Source organism: Lissotriton vulgaris, chromosome 3_1 (genome assembly GCF_964263255.1).
Source record: "Lissotriton vulgaris chromosome 3_1, aLisVul1.2, whole genome shotgun sequence".
Lineage (NCBI taxonomy): Eukaryota > Metazoa > Chordata > Amphibia > Caudata > Salamandridae > Lissotriton > Lissotriton vulgaris.
The window spans coordinates 1,774,495,847-1,774,521,423 of record NC_141689.1 but is presented as its reverse complement, the minus strand read 5'-3'; the positions used below and the strand labels follow the sequence as shown (position 1 = coordinate 1,774,521,423).

The following is a 25,577-nucleotide window of genomic DNA, read 5'->3' as shown; positions in this document are numbered from 1 at the left end:
TCACCGCTCCGCTCCCGCCACCCAAGGCCTCCTTCGTGCGCCGGATCCGCTGCCACCTCAAAGCCTGGGCTCTCCACGTACGCCCGGTCCAGCGCTAGCTCTCTCCGGGGGCCGATGCGCCCGCCGTTCGCCGGGCTTCGCTGGTCCCCGGGCCTCCCGGCAGCGCCACTGCCGCAATTCTTCCTGTCCGGGGAAGCCTCTCAACTCGAGGCCCCGGCTCCACACGCTGCGTCCAGGCCGCACAGCACAGGGATCCCCGATATCCAGCCCCGGGCCCTCCTGACACCCAAAGCATTGCAGGGACAACGCTGCCAGGTGCACGAAGTATACGAAAGTCCCGGGAACAACCAAAATGTTGCGGGAGACAGGATAAATGAAGGATTATTGTTGGGCCGGACGGAGCTCGTCTAGAGCACGTCCACCATGCTGGCTCTCCAAGCCACGCCCCCCCCCTTTTATTCTGATGGATACTTCTAACCGCACATACCTCGCCTTAAGAATATTTCCCAGGCACCAGACTGGATTGAAACATTTTCATAGCAGTGATCCCACGTGCCACTAGGTGGTGCAGTGTGGCTCTGTGTTGACTTCATTCTGCCCTGCAAGTAAGAGAGTGGAGCCGCATACAAGTACCACCATTACTTGGCAACATCAGTTCCTTCATTTCCTTTTCCAGGAGGAGAAGCTTTTTGTAGAATTTTTTTTAGCTCGTACAAACTACATATGAATTGTTAATCTATGTATCCCCAATGTTGTACAGTTTTAATTTTTATATTTTTATATATGTTTATTATATTGGCGTGTGTTTTTTTAGCATTGTTATGAATGGTTACTATGCGGTCTACGACCGAAATAAAGATTACTTCACTGACTGACCTTTTCCATGCCTTCGTAAGCAGATCTGGAGATAGCCTCTCGTTATTCAATTGTTGAATTTTTTTGTTTTTGTTAGAAGAACATTTTTATTGATTTTCAATACAGCAAGTGTAGCTCTCACCAAACCACCTCATCGGTTACAAAAACTTTCCCAATAGACCCGCCTCCCTAAATAGTCCCCCAGGGGCAACACCTGATTTGAATACTGTTACTCCACTCAACCATGTCCTTCTAGAGGTAGTGGGTCCACCGTTTACCCCAGACTCCGCCATATTTGCGGGTACATCCACTGGCATCCTATATGGTCTTCTCCATTTTTGCACTCCAGTCATACCTTTTCTCCAGGCCATCAGAGGGGGTGTGGTAGGGGACCTCCAGTGTTTAGCTATGTCTCTTCTGGCCAACATTGTCCCCACCCCTACCAATATCCTGTCCCCCCCGAAGTCCTCCCATGTCCTCGAGGATGCTTAATAATGTAAGCCTAGGGTTCATCTCAGTTTGCTGTCACCACCCTAGATAGTGTGGAGATGACATGTGACCATTATCGCTGTATAACCGGCCAGGCCCATACCTCCTGGTAGAAGACCCCACTGGGCTCTGAACAGTGTAGGCATGCAGCTGATGAGCGCACCCAGGCCCTCCAGAGGCGGTAAGGTGTGAGATATGCCTAGTGTAGGTATTTAACTGGACAATGTGGAGCTGTGCTGAAACTGTCAGGGTACATGGGGCCATGCAGGTGTTCCACCAGTCTGCCTCATTCAGGGGAAACATCCACTCCTCCCATCGTCCCCTCAGAATGTCAAAATGGTCTGGTGAGTGCGACACCAGGGTCTTTTATATTTGTGAGATCCGGCCTTTCCCCATTGGACCCATCAGTACCCGAGCCTCAAGCTGGCTATACTCTGGAACATCCCCAAGGGAGTCCCGATATGTGGAGAGGGCATGCCTGAGCAGTAGATATCAGAAGAACTGGGTATATGCATTCAAATCTCTCTAGCTCCTCTAAGGAGCATATGTGGTCTTTGACCCACACATCTCCCAAATGCGAGATGCCAACCCGGTCTCATCTTTGGAACTTCGAGACTTGCCACTTGTGCCAGCCACCTGCACACCCACATGGGGGTCTCCAGTGTAAATCTGCGGTCCCAGCTTGTCCAGCGCAGTGCCACCCTCCTACCTGGAAGACCGTCCTGGTTGGTTCAGTTAGGTGTGCTGGGATTTGTGCCCCATATACAATATTCATTATGTTCTCCAACCCAATTAATGATATTTCCCCTTGGTATGCCAGTCCTCCTAACCCCTATGTAGCCATTCATTTATTATTAGGGGCTACACCATCCAATAATACAGACTAATATCTGCCATGGTGAGTCCCCCATCATAGGTGGCCAGGACACATTTGTTGAATGCCACCCAAGGGGGCTTATTAGCCCATAGGAACTGTCTCACTAGTGATGTCGGAGTGTTAAACCAGGTTTGCGGAGTTTGAAGAGTTTTGAAGTGTGTAAATCAACCACGGCAGTATCATCATCTTAAATGGGGTAATCCTGCCCATAAGATTAGATGACTGTTTGCTCCACTGGGACATGGCCTCCTGGGTCCAGTGCAGCAAAGGGCAAAAGTTCAGGCTCCAAGCAAGCCCACAATATGTATACTCCTACATGCAGGAAGCTAAGACGGCATATGAGAATCCCTGGGTGCCAGGTCGCATTTTGTTGCTCCCCCACAAGTGGACCATGAGCGAATTATCCTAGTTCACGCTCAGTCGGGAGACATAGCTGAAGGTGGTGAGGGTGCAAAACAACCGGGGTCTCATCACAGCAGTCCATGAGAGAAGCAGGAGAAAATTGTTAGCATATAAGGCAATCCTGTTCTAGTCACCACCTCCCAGTAAAAACACCACACCAACGTGTCAAAACGGATCCAGGCCACCAGCGGCTCAAAAGCTAGTGTTAAAAGGAGGGGTAACAGGACAGCCCCTCCGGATGGGAATCTGAGGAGAAACCATGTGTATTCTCACTTGGGCCTGTGGGGCTGCACTCAGTACATTGAAATAAGCCCGGAACAACCATCCGAGCCCCATCTGTCGTGCCTGTTAGGAGGATGTCTCAGAAACACCATGAAGTTGAAGCTCTTTCCTGACCTCCCCCACACCGGTTCACTCTACACCAATGATATATATATACTTGGTGAGAAGAGTAGATGCCAGTGCAAGGGACACAGGGGAACAAAACAAGGAAAGATGGGGAAGACACAGGAATCCGAAATCCAGGATGCAAAGAGAACTGGTCAACACTCACTGTCTCTTCTGAACCCCTCCTGTGGATAAAGAGAGAGTGATTAGGAATATGATGTATATGTCTGTGAGTGTGTATGCTATAAAGCAGAGAGGTATGGAACCTGGCGATTACTTGCAGTGCTTCTACCTGTAATCAATCTTCCTTCTGTTAACCTCACAGTAAGGTAGGTAGGGTGATGCATGAAAAATGAATATTCCTAAAAATAGGGGTAGTTGGTTATCAATAAGGGAGAGTCCACATAATGCCTATATGTATAAGAATAGGTGACTGAGCGTACCTAATGTTTCCAGTGCCTTTATGAATATTGACTCCCTGTTCTCCACAAAAGTAACTCCCGCATCAAGTAAATAATTCCCTGCAAATATAAAGGGTATTATCAGTAATCCTAGACAACTTCTAATGCATCTATATATCTTTAGGGTATCGCCTGTACCTGTTTTGTCTTATCAAATGAAGTTAGAAATCACTTCAGGAGCTCCAAGTACTAATTTCTGATGCTCCGCTAAACCAAAGAGATAAACCTCACCGAGGTAAAATAAAGCGCTAACAATAAGTTCTGTAACAAGTGTCTGCAAACGAAGACGCCCCCGTGTAAACTCTACACGGAGTAGAAAACACTAACGAGTGTTAACTCCAGGAACAATAATCCACTCTCGAACTTATCTCATTAGTAGGAGAGCGCTCACAACCGTAGACTGTCAACGAGCCAAGAGGAAATCCGCCGGAGCCCGAACGCCACCACCGTGACCCGGAAGCGATGCAGGAAACCCGAAGGGAACGCAAAGCGTCATAGGAACGGAAAGGGGAAACTATATAGCGATATCGCGCATGCGCGAGACTTGCGCATGCGCTTTCCTGACACACTCCAACCATGTCTTTGCCAACCACAGCTTCCGTGGATCGGCAGGCATGACAGTACGCCCCTCCCAAACTGCCCCCAACAGGTTTGGGCTTTCTAGGATGGCGTCGATGAAACAAACGCACCAATCTAGGTGCATGTATCTGACTTGCAGGTTCCCAACTGCGCTCCTCTATGCCATACCCTTTCCAATGTATGAGGTACTGCAGTCTGCCTCTACTCCTACGGGAGTCAATAATACTGGCCACCTCGTATTCCTCATCGGAATTCACTATAACAGGTGGCGGGCTCACAGGTAACCGAGTACCCGGTACAACTGGCTTCAGGAGCGAGACATGAAATACAGGGTGTATCTTCATGGACACAGGGAGGTCAAATTTCATGGCAACTGGGTTGATAACCTTAGAGACAAGGAAAGGGCCAATGTATTTAGGTTGGAATTTGCATGCACCTCTCAATGCAATGTATTTGGAGGACAACCATACTTTGTCCCCTGCCTTATACACTGGTTCAAGTGTCCTATGTGCATCTGCCCCCTTCTTATACTGTATCTTGGCTTTGTCTAAATTGTCTGAAACGGAATTGTGGACAGTCTGTAGATGTTGCACCAAAGCAGATACAGAGGGAGTGTTGCAAGTGCTCGAAAGGGGTATAGGTAACACTCGAGGATGAAACCCATGAGAGCCATAGAAAGGAGTGAATAAGGTGGAAAAGTGGTGACTGTTATTATATGTCAACTCTGCTAACCAGATGACTTCATCCCACTCTTTCGTAGACTGGAGACATTGACATCTAATTAGTTGTTCTAAACTCTGGTTGACCCGTTCGGTTTGTCCATCCGTTTGAGGGTGGTGACTGGAGGACAACCGTACATCCACTTGTAATAGCTCACATAATTATCTCCAAAATCGGGAGACAAATTGGGTACCCCTATCCGTGATTAAAACAAAGGGTATGCCATGCAACCTAACAACGTGCTGTAAAAACACTTGAGCAAGCTTCATTGAAGTAGGTAAACCAGGCAAAGGAATGAAATGGGCAGTCTTCGTAAACAAATCCACTACCACTAATACAGCGGTATTCCCTGTACTGGTACGAGGCAGTTCCACAATAAAATCCATAGATACTGTTTGCCATGGACCTGGAGGAGTTGGAATCGGATTTAACAGACCCACGGGTTTAGTGTGTTGCTTTACCTTGTGCACATACATGACATGTCTTCACGAAGTCCTGTACATCTTGTGAAATACTAGGCCACCAACAATACCGTTTTACCAGTTCTACAGTTCTCTTGCATCCGGGATGTCCTGCTAAACCTTGAGTATGACACAACTGCAATACCTTTTGTCTCAATGGTTCTGTGGGAATATATAAACCTCCTTGTACATATCCTAGCCCATCTTTCCATCGGGTTTCCTGATCCCCCAAATACTCCAGGGTCTGGGGGTTCTGCTGTGAGTCCTTTACATCCTTCAAGAATCTCTCTTCCATACTGATTGCCCCTATGATTTTCTTGGAAACCAGGATAGAAGGTGGTACTTCCATAATGGGCAAGGGATCAAAACCTAATCTAGAAAGGGTATCAGCTTTCCCATTCTTCCGTCCTGATCTGAAATGTATCTCAAAATCATACCCACTGAAAAATTGAGTCCACCTTAACTGTCTCATAGAAAGGGCTTTAGTAGTCTTTAGATATTGGAGGTTTCTATGGTCAGCGATGATGGTAACCGTATATCTAGAGCCTAACAAATAAGGTCTCCACTCTTCTAGTACCTTCTTTATTGCGAGCAGCTCCCTTTCTCCTACCGCATAATTGACTTCGGGTGCGGTAAGCTTGTGAGAATAGTAAGCCACCGGATGTAATTCTCCCGTGTCAGGATGAACTTGGGACAACACACCCCCTACCGCTACTTGGGAAGCATCCACTTCCACCACGAAAGGGCTGTTTTGGTCAGGATGTCTCAGGACAGGAGCACTAGTGAAAGCATTCTTTAATCTCTGAAACGCTTCTTCTGCCTCAACCGTCCAGATGAAGGGAATACCCTTCCTCAATAATCTGGTAATGGGTGTCACGATGTCCGAGAAGTGATTAATGAAGCGTCTGTAGAAGTTGGCAAAACCAATGAACTGTTGCACCTCTTTCACAGAGGTGGGTGAAGTCCATTGCACTACCGCTCGTACCTTATTGGGATCCATTTCCAATCCCTGAGAGGAAATGATATATCCTAGAAAGGATACTCGTGACCTATGGAAAAAACATTTATCCAGTTTGCAGAACAGGTAATTGTCTTGTAACCTCTTTAGGACAGACTGGACATGAAGGATGTGTTCCTGCAGTGTACTTGAATATATCAGTAAGTCATCGATGTAGGCAATGACACATTGATCTAGAATGTCTCTCAGTATGTCATTTATGAAATATTGGAAGGCAGAGGGAGCGTTGCATAGGCCAAACGGCATAACTAAATATTCAAAAAGTCAATTTTTAGTACAAAAAGCTGTTTTCCATTCATCCCCCTCCTTAACTCTTACTAGGTGGTAAGCACCTCTTAGGTCCAATTTGGTAAAGAAATTGGCTGTCTTTACTTGATCCAATAAGGAGGAAATGAGAGGGAGCGGGTATCGATTTTTGATAGTAACAGCGTTGAGTGAGCGATAATCGATACAACACCGCAAACCCCCTTCTCGTTTCGGTATAAAAAAAAGGGCTGAAGAAGCGGGGGATCTAGACACCCTAATGAAACCCAAGTCCAACATCTTGTCTAGATATTCTCTCAAGTAAACATTTTCTTTTTCGGTTAATGCATAGACCCTACTAGTAGGAATGCGAGCACCTGCTTGTAAGTCTATTCTACAATCATATACCCTGTGTGGGGGTAAACAAGTGGCCTCCTTGGCATCAAAAATAGATGAAAAAGGTAAATAGACTGCAGGCAGGAAAGTGTCTGGCTCATCGATTTGCAATTCTGTATGTGTAGTAACACTACAACCTATATGCATTATCTCCTGATCTTGATACGAAGAAGAAGGTTCTTCTATCTTTTTCTGTAAGTCTTGTGACTCCAATGGTTTGATATGATCACTACACACCTTGGGATCGAATTCTATAATGCCCTTCTGCCAATCAATCGAGGGATTGTGGGTTCTTAACCAAGGTAGACCTAATACTATAGGAAACTGCGGTGACTGTATAAGATCAAATAACAAGTTCTCTGTGTGAACATCCAGTAAGGTGACTAGGATGGTATCAGTGGTTTGTGTGATAGGTCCTGATTTAAGCGTGCTGCCATCAATGGTACAAACTTCTTCTATGGTGTCCTTTGAGGCTACAGGAATCTTATGTTGTTGAGCCCATTCTTGATCCATAAAATTACCAGAGGCTCCGGAATCAAGCATGATGGGTATTTGTGTCTTAGACTGTTGCCACTGCAATAAAGAAGGTACTAAGAAATGACTCTGACTGTGAGAGGTTGAAGAGACTATAGATCCTGAATGACCCGATGCCTCAGTCTCTTTTGGCTTCGGGTCTGCTAGTTTTCCAACCTTTTATTTTGTTTAGGTTTGATAGGGCACTCTCTTAAGAAATGCCCTGCCTTACCACAATATAAGCATAGCTTATGGTCTCGTCTTCTCTGCCTTTCTGCTTCACTGATTGGCCCCTTAACACTCCCTATTTACATGGGTTCAACACCTTCCGAGGGAGAGCCTGTAGAAGATTCAGATTCTGTCTTTCTCTCTCTATAATATGTTTTACTATAATCATATCTATTCTTATCTTTTCTGCGTTCACCCAAACGGTGATCCAACTTGACCACCAGATCTATCAACTCAGGGCATGTATCAGGGGGATCTACCACATGTGCCAAGGCATCCTTTAGCTCATCGCGGAGCCCTTTATAAAATAAAGCACTACGTTTGTCCTGTGGCCAACTAGCTTCTGCCACTAAACGATTAAAGGTGGCTATATAAGTAGGCAAATCCCTAGTTCCCTGTTTCAACAGAAGCAGTTCTGTATCTGCAGCGTGGGTGAAGGTGTGTTTATCAAATAGTTTACGAAGTTCGCCCTTGAACCTATCATAATCTAAAAGTAATGGATCATCTCTTTCAATCAATGGTCTAGCCCAATTAGAAGCTGATCCACCCAAGTATGAAATCATGAATGCCACCTTGGCCTGATCAGTCGGAAAACATGTGGGTTTGCACATAAAATGCAATTGACACTGACTGATAAAGGCAGCACATCTCGTAGGTTCTCCTGAAAATCGTTCCGGGGGAGCAAGAGGCAAAGGGGGAGCAGGGGTAACTACCTGCATAACTTGTGTTTACGAGCCCGAGGCTGTCCCAGCTCCATCCCTATCCATTCTATCTAGCCTTGTAGCTAAGGCCTGGGTTTCCAGCTGGAGATTACCCATCATATTAGCTAAATCAGCTAGCGTCACATCCATGGTGTTTAGGTGACAAATATGTTAATAAGGCTTTGCGTTCTGTCGTGCCTGTTAGGAGGATGTCTCGGAAACACCATGAAGTTGAAGCTCTTTCCTGACCTCCCCCACACCGGTTCACTCTACACCAATGATATATATATACTTGGTGAGAAGAGTAGATGCCAGTGCAAGGGACACAGGGGAACAAAACAAGGAAAGATGGGGAAGACACAGGAATCCGAAATCCAGGATGCAAAGAGAACTGGTCAACACTCACTGTCTCTTCTGAACCCCTCCTGTGGATAAAGAGAGAGTGATTAGGAATATGATGTATATGTCTGTGAGTGTGTATGCTATAAAGCAGAGAGGTATGGTACCTGGCGATTACTTGCAGTGCTTCTACCTGTAATCAATCTTCCTTCTGTTAACCTCACAGTAAGGTAGGTAGGGTGATGCATGAAAAATGAATATTCCTAAAAATAGGGGTAATTGGTTATCAATAAGGGAGAGTCCACATAATGCCTATATGTATAAGAATAGGTGACTGAGCGTACCTAATGTTTCCAGTGCCTTTATGAATATTGACTCCCTGTTCTCCACAAAAGTAACTCCTGCATCAAGTAAATAATTCCCTGCAAATATAAAGGGTATTATCAGTAATCCTAGACAACGTCTAATGCATCTATATATCTTTAGGGTATCGCCTGTACCTGTTTTGTCTTATCAAATGAAGTTAGAAATCACTTCAGGAGCTCCAAGTACTAATTGCTGATGCTCCGCTAAACCAAAGAGATAAACCTCACCGAGGTAAAATAAAGCGCTAACAATAAGTTCTGTAACAAGTGTCTGCAAACGAAGACGCCCCCGTGTAAACTCTACACGGAGTAGAAAACACTAACGAGTGTTAACTCCAGGAACAATAATCCACTCTCGAACTTATCTCATTAGTAGGAGAGCGCTCACAACCATAGACTGTCAACGAGCCAAGAGGAAATCCGCCGGAGCCCGAACGCCACCACCGTGACCCGGAAGCGATGCAGGAAACCCGAAGGGAACGCAAAGCGTCATAGGAACGGAAAGGGGAAACTATATAACGATATCGCGCATGCGCGAGACTTGCGCATGCGCTTTCCTGACACACTCTCTTCCGCCAACCATGTCTTTGCCAACCACGGCTTCCGTGGATCGTCAGGCATGACACCATCTTAGTGAGTCTCCTTCAGGAACAACCAGTGCAGTGTGTCAAATGCTTTCTCAAAGTTTATAAGCCTAACCGCAACTGACTCTCCTTTGAAGCGTTTGCGGTTCAGGGCCAATTGGACTCTCCTAATGCAATGTCTCTGGGATTAATCCACATTGGTCCAGGTGGACCAAGTAGGGCAGCACTCTCAGGAGTCTAGTAGCCAATATTTTAGCGTAGACCTTAACCTTTGCATTAATGAGGGCGATAGAGCGATAAGAGGTACCTTGGTCCGGGGGCATCCTGTTTAAGGCAAGACCACAAGCATAGCCAGATCAATCTCCAACGGGAAGTGTCCCCCATTGGCCTCCTTCGTAGACATGTCTAGGATGCGGTGAAATATCTCAGCACTGACTTTTCAGTGGTAATCCACTGAAAAACAGCCCTGGGGTCCTGCTCAAATTAACATCAAAAAGTGCTTCAACCACCTCTTCAAGTGTGAGTGGCTGATTGAGATCATTCCTGTCAACCTTCATCAGATATGGCAGTGGGATTCGGCTACTAATAGGGCAGTGGTCTCACACGCCAGGCGGTGGTGTTCCGTAGATGAGGTCTCATAAAAGTGGGCACAGGCAGTTGCTGTGGCTGTCTCCACCACCCCCCATTCTCATCCTGCACTCCAGGAACTATCCTGTTCTCTGCGTCTTTGTAGTTTGCCTGATTTGTCTCACCATTTCCAGTGTGCAAAGGAACAATGTCTGCCTGAAGATTCCAGGATTCAAATCATGTCCTGATTGTCGGGAACTGATATCGATGATGGAATGCACGAGGTCTGCCTCTGGGGCTTGTCCTCAGGCCATAACTCCCATGATGTGCAACAAATGTGCCCTCATTTATCCAAAGGTGATCCTGGACCATGAAGTGAAGCTATATGTCACTAAACACCGAAAGAAGACTGAGACTTTGTGTAAGGCCTGCTCTTGCTCCAAGTGGACAGCATGACTCTTTTTCTCTGTGCATGGTGGTGCATCCAGTCCCTGGACCTCTATGTCTGGCCCCCCTCACTTGGTCCCTCCCCCTCACCTTCTTATTCTGTTAAAACACTTGGGATCACATTAAATCAGAATCTAACCTTGCACACTCAGATTAGTATGGTGGTGTCCTCCTGCTTCTTCACTCTTCGCACTATCAGGAAAATCTCCAGATTCTTTTCTCTTCCCGCTCTCAAACTCATTGTGATGGCTATGGTCTTGTCACGTCTGGACTATGGAAACATCCTGTACAATGGCGTCCCAGCTTATGCTCTTCGACGCCTACAGCTGGTACAGAACCAAGGCGGCACGCCTTATTTATGGCCTCCCTAAATTCCATCATGCCACCTCTGTATTAAAGAACTTGCATTGGCTGCCCATCAGGGAGAAGGCTCTTTTCAAACTGGGCTGTACTGCATTCCAGGCCCGAGCTGGAACTGCCCCTGCCTTCATAAACTCGGCAATCTCCAGCTACACACCTGCTAGAGAGCTCCGCTCTTCTTCCCAGTCCCTCCTCTCCGTTCCTCGCTACAGGAAGATGAGGATGGGGTGGGGTGAAGTTTGCGGTCCTTGGCCCTATCCTTTGGAACTCCCTACCTCCTAACGTTCGATCTATCCAACTCTATTCTGACTTCCGTAAGGCCTTAAAACCCTACCTCTTCCTGCAAGCATTCCTAGCCTAGTCCTTCCACAGCTGTTACTTGGGTTCAATAAATCCTTAGCGCCAAGAAACCGCTAGGTAATAGCGCGCTTTACAAATGTTTTTAAATTCAATTCAAATTCTCTCTGAAGGTCGATCCTGCTACAGTTCTTCACAATCGAGGTCATCAGAGTCAAAGAAGAAACAAAGCAGAGCTCAACTCCACTCTGCCCAAAGCGAATATGTGAGAGTGTTAAGGTACCAACCAATCTCCTCAACTGATCCCATTGAGCCCCTACTTCCCATACCGTCGTCCACGCCACAGCTAGTTGAGACCTTCAAGTAGGCCATGCCACCTACTTTTGGCACACTTCTGGATCCTTATGGCACTCGTTTGGGCTTCAAGGATCTGCGACGAACTCAAGTTGGATTACCACCAGCTGGTCTGCCTTCAGCACAGTCTGAGTCACTTGAACCTGAACTCTGGTTACATCCGGAGTTCCACTTCGGTTCCAAAATCCGTTCCTCTTCCTTCTTCATGGACACAAGTCCCAATGTCTCTGAAGCTTGTGCTCCTGTCACCTCCGTTGTCTGACCTTGAGCCAAGTCCAGTTCGATCTGACTGATGCCACTCCTTGACTCCAGCCCACCGACCTGATTCAGGCAAACTGCTTCCATATTTGCAAAGACTTCCTCGGAGGCAGCATCACCTTTTTGGGTCAGACTCTGACCTGTCTGACAGTGGTGACGGAGAGTAAGGGGATGGTTTACCACCACACCCTGACGATGATAATGTTTAATTAGACTTGCAAGAGTCCAGTTGGCTGGATATTTCCCTGACACAGGGTTGGTGTAACCGCACCCCTCCTCTCCTGAAAAGAGTGCATCTTTTTCTGTGGTAATTACTTGTGCAGTTGAGGTCCTGGTACCTACAGCTACGCTAGCTGAGAGTCAAAACCAAAGTACTGACTAAAGTTTTTCACCCGGACCTGCTTCATCTGAGCCCTCAATCCCATTTAATGAAGCCCGGACTGTCACCCTCATGCTTACTTGGGTAAAATGCTGCTTTTGCCCACCAGTAAATAGACAAGTGGCCAAAGGCTATAGATCTGAACCAGGCGGCCTGAACATCCTTACTCAGCACCCAACTGTTGACATTTTGGTGGTCCAAGTTTCCACCAGTAAATTAACCCTAATGCATTTCTTGTGACTTCTCCGGGCAGTCGAAAAAGATTGAGATGTTCGGAAAACATGTGTTTTTCTCTGCCAGCTTGTTGTTGTGTTCAGTCAGTGCAGTCTGTCAGTTAGGATGTTATATGCATGCCCTTTAGGATATAGCCAGCAAAACCTCGCCGGCGGTTCCAAAGGAGTTATGGTCCTCTTTGGCTCAAACTATTATGAACAACCATGATTCAACTAAATATATTTTCCAGGCTGGCCTGGACACCACTGACTAAGGTATGTGTGCAGTGGGCAAATGTGTGGTGCTCTGCTGCAACCGTGGATTAGATCCACTGCCTTTTCAGGGGATGTGAAAGCATGGATGTATGACATTACAACGCATGCTTTTACCACGCATGCCTTCACATTGCAAGTTTTACAACGCGTGCTTTTACAACGCATAGTGTTGTGGGGTGCTGGATAGTGAATAGTTTAATTTAATATTCCAACTCCAGTCCCCATGGATAGTAGGGAAGGTGTTGGATAGTAAATTAAATCTATTCCCTATCCTAGACCGCCCCCCAGCGCAATGCGTTGTAATGACATGCGTTGTAATAGTTGCGTCGTAATAGTTGCGTCGTAAAGGCTCTGCGTGGTAAAAGTTGCGTTGTAAAGGATGTTCCCCGAAAGCATACTTACTATATATGCCTTCTGGTGGATACCACGTTTTTGGTAAAAGGCTCATTCTACCCTTGAACTCTTTAAGGAAAGGCAGAGAGAGAGAGAGTGAGAGAGAGGAGAGAGTGAGAATGTATGTATGTAACCCAAACTTTGGGGGACTGGCTTGGTCCTCATGGGTTAATCTTATCAGAACCAGACAAACACTATCTTTGTGAGGACCGGTGCGTTGTGACGATCCATCCTCGTAGTGTGCTTAGGTACTTTTGAGCGAGTGTACCAAAAAAGCAAAACTGCAGTTAGATTTGTCTCAGTCCGCTTATTAACCTACCCTACTATCAAAACCTGCATGGAGTTAGAATAGTAATTAAACACTTCATTACGATCAATGGGCGGTTGTCATAATAATAGGCATGTTATGTTATGGTTTGTATATATGTATAACCCACGCTGTGTGGACTGGCTCTGTCCTCATAGCGTGGGTTAACCTTGTCAGAACCAGACAAACACTATCTTTGTGAGAACCGGTGTGTTGTGAGTGTGAGAAGTTGGCCCGATATGTAACGTTCGCTATTCTAGCGACCGCTATGTATCGTTCCAACGACCCTTATGGTGTTTGGTTGTAAGTCAACCTATAGACCAGCTATCCTAGTAGCGTGGATACGAGCAGTCTAAGGCTAAAGACTCGAGAGGGCGTGTTAAGCCAGCTGTTTACCACACATGTACCCCTTGAATACCCAGTGAAAGGACACCACACAAGTGTTATGAAAATAAACAGGATATTTATTAAGAATCACAACAGCCCTGTACTCTTTATGAGGACAGGGTACTAAGCACAGACCAAATCTCTTTAGCAAATACTTCAAGTGCACAGTTTAAAAACAAGTGTCCGAGGACACGGAAAGGTTAAGGTCTCGGGCGGACCCGATAAGGCAAGTCGGAAGCGAGGGACTCGGGACCCTAGAGTAAGGAGGCTATGCAGGCACCGAAATGCCGAGTTACCTAGCCACGAGGGCTGCGGCTGCACAAGTCTTACAGGCGTCGGGGTCTTCGCTGACGAGCCAGGAGCCGGAAGGAAGGAGTTGCTGGCCGGCGACCAGTGCTGAATAGTTCGTAGAGATCCAAGCCTGGATCGGAGATTGATGAAACCTGAAAGCAGAGGGGACCAAGTTCGTACTACTAGCCAGTAGTCAGAGGGTACCAGGAAGGCACCGGTTGGCCGTCACCTCGACCAGGTGAGTGGGCGACGCTAGGCTCTGCAGTCTCACGGACCAGGAGGCGTTGTCGGCGACCACGGTGGAGGTGCGAGCTGTCCCACGAAGGATGATGCTGTCGGCGTCGCTGGGCCCAGGATGGGGCAACAAGCCTTGGCAGATCTCAGGGCCACGGGGTGGGCCTAAGATGGCGTCTTGAGTGGACCAGGAGGGTCCGGGGTGCTTCTCGCAAAGATGGAAGCAAGGGCCAGTCTGGAGCAACCAGACCAGCAGTGATGATTCTCGGATGTCGTCACAGAAGGGCACAAGCCAGCGGCGAGTGACCAGACAACGTGCTGAGCAGCGAGCAGAAGGGCCCCACGCAGATCGTGGAGATGCTGGGAGACTGCACTTCGGTGCTAGAGCGACTCAGGGTCGGGGTTTCTCGGACCCCAGAGCACTCACCAGAGAGTTACCTCGATGGTCGTGCTGGTTTTTAAGAGCGTGCAGGTTCTGATGATGGCCGGTCCCTCGAGGTCTCGTCGCACCCACAGATCACAGCTGAGCTGATGACGTGGGTAGAGGTCAGAGGTGCCAGGGAAGCCGGTTCTCGTCGAGCTGGGCCGTCGGATCCTTGAGGAAGGACTTGCAGCAAACCGCAGAGTTCTTAGATTGTGCCTGCTGATGCAGGGTGACTACTCCTTAGTCACAAGGGAGAAATCTTGAGAAGAGTCTTGTGTCCTTTCGTAGAAAGTAGTTCTTGATTCAAAGATGATCTAATTTGGAAGGGTCCCCGCTCCGGTCTTTATCCTAAAGAAAGGGGTGGGTACATGACTAGGTCCTGCCCTAAGGGTGGGACCAGGAAGGGGGGTAGTTACGCCCCTCTCCCCTGCCGGACTTTCCCCAGGCCAGGGCTGTCGCCCCTGGAACTGGTTCTAACCGGCAGATGCGTAGTGAGCACCGGGGTGCCACTCCGCAGTCACCTCCTCGCCAAAGCCCTACCTACCCAGAATACACAAACCCTGTCTGGGACGGTGCGAACAGCGCCCTCGACAGGAAACCCTTTGTCCAAGTGCTCCTCGCTGGAAGGACTCCCAGCAGCAGGAGGTCAGACTTGTGTCTGTGGTGGCAGCATCCATTTTGTGGAGCTGAGGCTTCAGTTAACTTTAACCGGGGTTCACAGTTACGTACATGTCGTGTCCCTCTAGAAGGGCGGAATGTTAACCTCGTCGCCAGGGTTGGTGAGAGGGCAGCATCCCGATTCGTATGACACCTTACTCGACATGTCTTGATAACGCGACACCGAAGTTACCGATGTGGTACGCGTTATCATGGAACAGCCATTGGGTCTTGATTCCGCAAGCTGCAACCGGGCTCGGCTCGGGCCTGAACCTAGCTCACACGAGCCCACGCACTCTGCCTTCAGGATTGTTAAGGCCTGCCATAGGAGTGACTGATAGGAACTCGGGTGTCCATTGTATGGTTAGATATAGAGCTACTATACCTAAAGCGAAGGGTGGTTACACGTCTTCGCCCCAGCTGTCGTGCAGCCAGTTGTGTCAAATTTAAGAGGCCAGCCAGGGGTGGCATAATACATGCTGCAGCCCCTGGCGGCCCTGGGTACACCTATGCCCTGCGTTACGGGGTCTGATAAGGCGGCCCAGTACCAATTGGTCAATGCACCTAGGGTACATATCGTAATTTAGAAAGAGAACAGCCAGGCTGTGGGTCTGATTAGCAGGCCCACAGCCAGAGAAAGTCGTAAACCAGTGAAACAAAAGCAAAAAATCCGGGTGATCATAGGATTGCAGACCCTACTCTCCTACATGACCCCCCCCCCAAACGTCGAAACAATAAGCTAACCTTGACCAGGTGAGTCTTCTTGTTCTAAGTGGAAATATCTGGAGAGCCCATCGGCATTGCCATGATCAGTACCAGGTCTATGTTCCACTGTAAAGTCCATCCCCTGTAGGGAAATGGACCACCTAAGCAGTTTGGGGTTTTCACCCTTCATCTGATTTAGCCACAAGAGGGGCTTATGGTCGGTCTGAATCTTGAAGTGAGTGCCAAACAAGTATGGCCTCAGCTTCTTCAGGGCCCAAACCACAGCAAAGGCCTCCCTCTCAATAGCTGACCAATTCTTCTCTCTAGGGGTCAGCCTTCTGCTTATAAAAGCAACGGGCCGGTCTTGACCATCAAAATTCAGTTGAGAAAGAACAGCTCCCACACCCAACTCAGAAGCATCTGTTTGGACAATGAATGGTTTGGAGTAGTCCGGACTCTTGAGGATAGGCGCCGTGCACATGGCCTGCTTTAGGTCATCGAATGCTTTTTGACAGCTCGCTGTCCACTGAACCTTTTTTGGCATTTTCTTACTTGTCAGTTCGTTTAATGGTGTCACAATGGAACCATAGTTCCTGACAAACTTCCGGTAGTATCCAGTCAGGCCCAAGAAAGCTCGAACCTGAGTCTGGGTGGTTGGAGGAGCCCAGTCCCTGATTGACTGTATCTTGCTCTCCAGTGGCTGAACCTGGCCTCCACCGACAAGGTGGCCCAGGTATACAACCTGTGTCTGCCCTATCTGGCACTTGGTGGCCTTGATAGTGAGGCCTGCTGCTTGCAGGGCCTCCAACGCTTTCCGCAGGTGGACCAGGTGATCCTCCCAGGTGGAGCTAAAGACAGCAATATCGTCAAGATACGCCGCACAGAAGTCATCCAGCCCAGTAAGGACTTGATTCACCAACCTTTGGAAGGTGGCAGGTGCATTCTTCAGACCAAAGGGCATCACCACGAACTGATAATGCCCACCGGTTTTAGGCTTGGCGTCCTCAGCTAACCTGATTTGCCAATACCCAGCTGTTAGGTCAAACGTACTTAGGTAGTTGGCCGAAGCCAATCTATCGATAAGCTCGTCTGCCCTCGGTATTGGGTGGGCGTCAGTCTTAGTGACTGCATTGAGACCCCTGTAGTCTACGCAGAACCTCATCTCTCTCTTACCACCCTGGGTGTGAGGTTTCGGCACTAGAACTACGGGACTAGCCCAAGGGCTATCCGAGGGTTCAATGACTCCCAGCTCCAACATTTTCTGCACTTCACTCTTGATGCAGTCTCTAACGTGATCAGGCTGCCGGTAGATTTTACTCTTAACGGGCAAGCTGTCACCAGTGTCAACCTCATGGGTGCACCAATCGGTCTGGCTGGGTGTTAGAGAAAACATATGTCTGAACGACTGAAGAACCTGTTTACAGTCGCTCTGTTGATGTTCGGAGAGGCTGCCACAAAAGACAACACCATCTACCGACCCATCGTCAGGATTCTGAGTGAGCAGGTCGGGGAGAGGGTCACTCTCCTCCTCCTGTCCCTCATCTATGGCCATGAGCAAACTCATGTCCTTCCTGTCGACATATGCTTTAAGCCTGTTGACATGAAGCACCCTGTGGGGGCTCCGGGGAGTTCCCAGGTCGACCAGGTAGGTGACCTCTCCCTTTTTCTCCAGGATGGTGTAGGGCCCGGACCATTTGTCCTTGAGTGCTGCTGGGGCCACTGGCTCCAACACCCACACCTTCTGTCCGGGCTGGTAAACAGTCAAGACAGCCTTTTGGTCATGCCAAGCTTTTTGGAGTTCTTGGCTGGCCTTAAGGTTTTCAGATGCCTTTTCCATGTACTCAGCCATCCGCGAGCGGAGGCCAAGCACATAGTCCACTATGTTGGTTGCAGGCTTTTTGAGAGGTCTCTCCCATCCTTCCTTCACCAAACACAGGGGTCCCCTTACAGGATGCCCGTACAAAAGCTCAAAAGGGCTGTAGCCAACCCCCTTCTGTGGGACTTCTCTGTAGGCGAACAAGAGGCAGGGGATCAGGACGTCCCATCTACGCCGAAGCTTTTCAGGTAGTCCATGAATCATCCCTTTTAGGGTCCTGTTGAATCTCTCAACAAGCCCATTGCATTGTGGGTGATAGGGTGTAGTGAATTTGTAGTTAACACCACATTCCTTCCACATAGCAGTTAAGTAGCTCGACATAAAGTTTGCACCTCTGTCGGAGACGACCTCCTTAGGGAAGCCCACTCTGGAGAACACTCCAACTAGGGCTCTTGCCACAACAGGTGCTGTAGTGGTCCTAAGGGGAATAGCTTCAGGATACCTGGTGGCATGATCCACTACCACCAGTATAAACTTGTGCCCTGATGCTGTAGGTGGTTCCATGGGACCGACGATGTCGATCCCCACCCGTTCAAAGGGTACCCCCACCACCGGCATGGGTATAAGGGGGGCCTTTGTCGTGCCACCTGACTTACCACTGGCTTGGCAGGTGACACAGGAGCGGCAAAACTCCTTGGTATCTTCGTTCATGTGTGGCCAGTGAAAGTGTGAGACAAGCCTGTCCCACGTTTTCGTCTGGCCCAAGTGACCGGCTAAGGGAATCTCGTGGGCCAAGGTAAGTAGGAAACCACGCTGAGACAAGGGTACAACCAGCCTCCTGGTCATGCCAGGCTTGGGGTCTCTTGACTCAGTGTACAGGAGTCCATCTTCCCAGTATACCTTGTGGGTACCTGTGGCGTTCCCAGCAGCCTCAGCAGCAGCTTGCTGTCTGAGGGGTTCAAGAGAAGGGCAGTCTAACTGGTCCTTCCCCAGGTCTTCCCTTGAGGGTCCCCCTGAACCCAAGAATTGAACTTGATCAAGTTCGAATTCCCTAGGCTCAGTTTCCCGCAATTCCTGTAGGTCAGCCTCCTCTGAGACTTGATCCTCGACCTGGGGCAAGGGGGAAGGCGCAGCCTTAACCCTACTGCTCTTTTTCTTGGGAGGTGTCTGGTCCGTTGTTCCAGGATCCAGCACCTGTTCAGTGGGGCATTTCCTGACCTGTGACCTAGTCACAGCGAACACATGTGCTGGCAAACCTAACATTTCCATGTGAGTCCGGTGCTCCACTTCTGACCATTGTGACGACTCCAAATCATTGCCCAACAAACAATCCACTGGGAGGTCTGGACTAACTACAACCTTCTTTTGGCCAGTTACCCCTCCCCAGGAGAAAGCTACAATTGCCATACTGTGATTGGTAGTGACATTGCTTGCATTGGTCACCAGGAATTCTGTACCTGGCATGATCTGTCCAGGGTCCACAAAGTTAGGCGTCCCCATGGTGACGCTGGCACAAGTGTCCCTATAGGCCTGAGCCATCTTTCCATTTATGAAAGGCGTCTGTCGGTATTTGCCCAAAGAATTGGGGCTTACGTTAGGGGACACGTCCACGTCCCCTGTACTGACAAGGACAGCCTGAGTGAGTGTACCAACTAAGTTGTCACGCCCCTCAGAACCCAGGGTTAACCCTACTAAACCCTTGGGAGGCGCACTACCACTGCTGACTGTACTAGGGGGCACAGGTGCCTTAGGGGCTGCAGTGGCAGGAGTCTGCCCTCCTCCTTTCTTGGTGCACTCACTAAACCAGTGAGATTTACTTTTACAGTACTGGCACCATCTTTTGGATTGGCCTTCTTTCTTCTTTTGGGGAGCCTGACCCCCACCCTCTTTGGGTTGTTGGGGACCTGTCGAAGACTTCTGGTCACTTTGTTCCCCTTTAGAATCTTTACCCTTTTGGTCTGCTTTCTTCTGACCACCTTGATTCTGGCCCTGGTTCTGTTTAACTCTTGTACGAACCCATCTGTCTGCCTTCTTTCCCAATTCTTGGGGAGAGGTCAGATCCGAGTCGACAAGATGCTGATGCAACAACTGGTTCTGACAATTGTTTAAAATTTGCTCTCTCATCATCAAATTATACAATCCTTCGTAATCAGTAACCTTACTGCCCAGCAACCAGCCCTCAAAAGCCTTAGTGGCACAATCGACAAAATCAGACCAATCTTGAGACTGCGTTTTCTGGGTATCCCTGAACAGCACCCTGTACTGCTCAGTGGTTAGGCCGAACCCTTCAACGAGTGTATTTTTCAAGATTTGGTAATTGTTAGCATCCTCCACCCTTGTGGTGAGGAGCTTGTCTCTTCCTTTTCCTTCAAAGGAGAGCCACAAGATAGCTGCCCACTGACTCTGGGGAACGCCCTGCACAGTGCAGGCCCTCTCCAAAGCAGTAATCCATTTGTGGATGTCGTCCCCTTGTTTAAAGGGGGGCACTATCTTACCAAGGTGTTTCGTATCGAAACTCTTTTCCCTATTACTAGGTACATTGCTGCCACCAGTGGGGACTACCCCACTTAACTGTTGCTCTCTTGCAAAGGCAAGCCTTTCTTTGGCCAGGGCAAGTTCTTCCCTTTCGATCCTTAGATTAGCTGCCCTTTCTTTAGCTTCGTACACTCTCCTCTGAGGGGACGTCATCCCTCTCTGAGACGAGTTGTGAGAGCCATTGGTTTGAAGGGATCTGCCAGAGCCTCTTGACAGAGATCTGGCTCGTCCATTCCCAATGTTAAGCTGACCTGATAGTGGCCCCAGGGGTCCCCCAGTACCGCTATCATGTTTGCTTAAGTTGGACCTGCTTAGTCTGACGACTTCTACCTGTCCCTTATCTGCCTCATCCCCAGAGAGATCCTCATCCTCATCCTCCTCCACATCTTCGTTCTCAGTTGCGAGGTGGATGAGGTCAGGATCGTCCCGGGTTCCCTCGAGGGGAGGCATGTCTCCTTCTGGATTAGAAGAGCTACGCAGTTTCTCAGCTCTTCTGGCATCATAAGTCTCCAAGAGACCAATCAGAAAGGACGTTGTGGGGTTAGACCCCTGCTGAATCTTCCTGGAGTGACACAGTCGTCTTAACTCCTTGAAGCTCAGCACAGTATATCCTGAAGGGATGACCTGCGGAGGGTCAACTGACATAAGGGGAGACCCAGAGTTTCCTCCTTTGTCCGACATACTGTTTCTAGTGTGGTGTAAGTGGTGCACTTACCTACACTACGTGTTTACCTACTGTACCCTTGCTAAGAGTTGTAGCCAAGGTGTGCTAAGCCTTGAGGAGCTACAACAGCTGGTTCAGTAGAACTCAGAGTATTCTAAGCTTTGGTTATATGTACTAACAGTACTTGTGCGATCTTTCAACAAGATATTCTTAGGATACGTGTGGCAAAACAACAGCAAGCTCAAATCCCAACCGCTGCTCACCAATGTGAGAAGTTGGCCCGATATGTAACGTTCGCTATTCTAGCGACCGCTATGTATCGTTCCAACGACCCTTATGGTGTTTGGTTGTAAGTCAACCTATAGACCAGCTATCCTAGTAGCGTGGATACGAGCAGTCTAAGGCTAAAGACTCGAGAGGGCGTGTTAAGCCAGCTGTTTACCACACATGTACCCCTTGAATACCCAGTGAAAGGACACCACACAAGTGTTATGAAAATAAACAGGATATTTATTAAGAATCACAACAGCCCTGTACTCTTTATGAGGACAGGGTACTAAGCACAGACCAAATCTCTTTAGCAAATACTTCAAGTGCACAGTTTAAAAACAAGTGTCCGAGGACACGGAAAGGTTAAGGTCTCGGGCGGACCCGATAAGGCAAGTCGGAAGCGAGGGACTCGGGACCCTAGAGTAAGGAGGCTATGCAGGCACCGAAATGCCGAGTTACCTAGCCACGAGGGCTGCGGCTGCACAAGTCTTACAGGCGTCGGGGTCTTCGCTGACGAGCCAGGAGCCGGAAGGAAGGAGTTGCTGGCCGGCGACCAGTGCTGAATAGTTCGTAGAGATCCAAGCCTGGATCGGAGATTGATGAAACCTGAAAGCAGAGGGGACCAAGTTCGTACTACTAGCCAGTAGTCAGAGGGTACCAGGAAGGCACCGGTTGGCCGTCACCTCGACCAGGTGAGTGGGCGACGCTAGGCTCTGCAGTCTCACGGACCAGGAGGCGTTGTCGGCGACCACGGTGGAGGTGCGAGCTGTCCCACGAAGGATGATGCTGTCGGCGTCGCTGGGCCCAGGATGGGGCAACAAGCCTTGGCAGATCTCAGGGCCACGGGGTGGGCCTAAGATGGCGTCTTGAGTGGACCAGGAGGGTCCGGGGTGCTTCTCGCAAAGATGGAAGCAAGGGCCAGTCTGGAGCAACCAGACCAGCAGTGATGATTCTCGGATGTCGTCACAGAAGGGCACAAGCCAGCGGCGAGTGACCAGACAACGTGCTGAGCAGTGAGCAGAAGGGCCCCACGCAGATCGTGGAGATGCTGGGAGACTGCACTTCGGTGCTAGAGCGACTCAGGGTCGGGGTTTCTCGGACCCCAGAGCACTCACCAGAGAGTTACCTCGATGGTCGTGCTGGTTTTTAAGAGCGTGCAGGTTCTGATGATGGCCGGTCCCTCGAGGTCTCGTCGCACCCACAGATCACAGCTGAGCTGATGACGTGGGTAGAGGTCAGAGGTGCCAGGGAAGCCGGTTCTCGTCGAGCTGGGCCGTCGGATCCTTGAGGAAGGACTTGCAGCAAACCGCAGAGTTCTTAGATGGTGCCTGCTGATGCAGGGTGACTACTCCTTAGTCACAAGGGAGAAATCTTGAGAAGAGTCTTGAGTGTCCTTTCGTAGAAAGTAGTTCTTGATTCAAAGATGATCTAATTTGGAAGGGTCCCCGCTCCGGTCTTTATCCTAAAGAAAGGGGTGGGTACATGACTAGGTCCTGCCCTAAGGGTGGGACCAGGAAGGGGGGTAGTTACGCCCCTCTCCCCTGCCGGACTTTCCCCAGGCCAGGGCTGTCGCCCCTGGAACTGGTTCTAACCGGCAGATGCGTAGTGAGCACCGGGGTGCCACTCCGCAGTCACCTCCTCGCCAAAGCCCTACCTACCCAGAATACACAAACCCTGTCTGGGACGGTGCGAACAGCGCCCTCGACAGGAAACCCTTTGTCCAAGTGCTCCTCGCTGGAAGGACTCCCAGCAGCAGGAGGTCAGACTTGTGTCTGTGGTGGCAGCATCCATTTTGTGGAGCTGAGGCTTCAGTTAACTTTAACCGGGGTTCACAGTTACGTACATGTCGTGTCCCTCTAGAAGGGCGGAATGTTAACCTCGTCGCCAGGGTTGGTGAGAGGGCAGCATCCCGATTCGTATGACACCTTACTCGACATGTCTTGATAACGCGACACCGAAGTTACCGATGTGGTACGCGTTATCATGGAACAGCCATTGGGTCTTGATTCCGCAAGCTGCAACCGGGCTCGGCTCGGGCCTGAACCTAGCTCACACGAGCCCACGCACTCTGCCTTCAGGATTGTTAAGGCCTGCCATAGGAGTGACTGATAGGAACTCGGGTGTCCATTGTATGGTTAGATATAGAGCTACTATACCTAAAGCGAAGGGTGGTTACACGTCTTCGCCCCAGCTGTCGTGCAGCCAGTTGTGTCAAATTTAAGAGGCCAGCCAGGGGTGGCATAATACATGCTGCAGCCCCTGGCGGCCCTGGGTACACCTATGCCCTGCGTTACGGGGTCTGATAAGGCGGCCCAGTACCAATTGGTCAATGCACCTAGGGTACATATCGTAATTTAGAAAGAGAACAGCCAGGCTGTGGGTCTGATTAGCAGGCCCACAGCCAGAGAAAGTCGTAAACCAGTGAAACAAAAGCAAAAAAATCCGGGTGATCATAGGATTGCAGACCCTACTCTCCTACAGTGAGGACCCATCCTCATGGTGTGTTTAGGTACTTTCGAGTGAGTGTACCAAAAAAACAAAAGCACAGTTAGATTTGTATCAGTACGCTTTTTCACCTACCCTACTATCAAAGCGCACCTGGAGTTAGAATAGTAATTAAACACTTCCATACGATAAATGTCCAGTCGTCATAATAAGCATGTTATGTTATGTTGTGTATGTATGTTTAACCCACTCTGTGGAGACTGGCTCTGTCCTCATATCGTGGGTTAACCTGGTCAGATCCAGACAAACACTATCTTTGTGAGGACCTGTGCGTTGTGAGAACGCATCCTCGTAGTGAATTTAGGTACTTTTGAGCGAGTGTACCAAAAAAGCAAAAGCTCAATTATATTGGTCTCAGTACACTTTTTAACCTACCCTAGCATCAAAGCGCGTGTAGAGTTAGAATAGTCATTAAACACTTCATTAAGGTCACTTGGCGGTCATCATAATAAGAGAGAGAGAGGTGGGTATGTGTGTATCTGTGTCTGTCTGTCGGTGTCATGCACTGATCCAGACATAACATCAACTTGAATCAGTCAGAGGGAGACCCACAATTTCCCAAAAACATAGAGCATAAGCAGGTGGCTGGGCTGTCGGGTAAAAACTGTAGTTCAAAAGAGCTCTACCAACATATATGGCAACCCAGCTACATCTTGGGCGCGCACTGGAAGGAGACATTCACACAAATCCACTCTGCTAGTTATATCGTCACCAGACGAGCGGAGGCTACTGTGAGTAAATTTGTCAGTGCCTCTTGCAATGACAGCTTGGTCAGATAAGATTCCCTAGCCCTCTTAATAACTTCAGACTGTACATTAAAGTACTCTTGCGTATTTAGAAAAAGCTGAGCCTTAGTAAAGTAGTGTAAGATGGAAATTAAATAGCTCAATTCAACAGTAGCAAAAGCATCCTTAATATTTCAAACATGTTTTTCAATTCTAAACGTGTTTCCCTTCACAGCCTTGGGCTACCTGATGACTTCAAGTTTGATCTCCATCTTCATGGCTCCTGTGTACTGTTTCTCCTCTTAGATCCCAGCCAATTTGTTGTTCATTTTTTCATTGTTCCCTCACAAGCACCAAGGAGCCTTACCCAGGCACCAGTGTTGTTTTTACTTGACTGTTGGTATGGGTGGTTAATGGAAGAGACATTAGTTTCTTAACTTGTTAATGTCATTTATTCTATTGTTTTACACATGTAGGTGGGCGGAGCCCTACTGAACATCCTTGTAAGGTTGCCTTTGAGAATGAGCAAGATAATGGTAGCCTGAACAAGCCTCAGCGAAAACGGAGCCTAATTACTTCTGAGCCCCAGCATGTCACTCTGATTATCTTCGGAATTGGTATGGTCAATCGCACTCACCTTGAAGCAGACATAGGAGGCCTTACCATGGAGTCTGAGCTGAAGAAAATCCATGGAAGCTTTACACTTAAAGAGAAAATGAAAGGTAGGAAGGTATTCTTGTAAAGGCATTTTAAAACTACTGGATTGTAATGGCTTGCTAAATGGTAAAACTAGAGCTGTTTTTAGTACCTGTTTTCAAATTTCATCACTACCAACACACAACAAGATTTTGTTATGGTTATTAGTTTCTACACCAGATCATTTCATAGTTAACTCT

General features: G+C 48.6%; 1 protein-coding gene across 15 annotated transcripts in view; it reads left to right on the top strand.

Annotated features, from left to right (window-relative positions):
- BLTP1 (bridge-like lipid transfer protein family member 1) overlaps window positions 1–25,577 on the top strand; it is a 1,831,302-nt gene that overhangs the window by 865,069 nt on the left and 940,656 nt on the right. For all 15 annotated transcript variants that reach the window (XM_086962202.1, XM_086962209.1, XM_086962198.1 and 12 more), the window contains one exon: window positions 25,158–25,403. In XM_086962202.1, coding sequence (XP_086818328.1) covers window positions 25,158–25,403 — 246 coding nt within the window. The remainder of the gene's footprint in view (window positions 1–25,157; window positions 25,404–25,577) is intronic.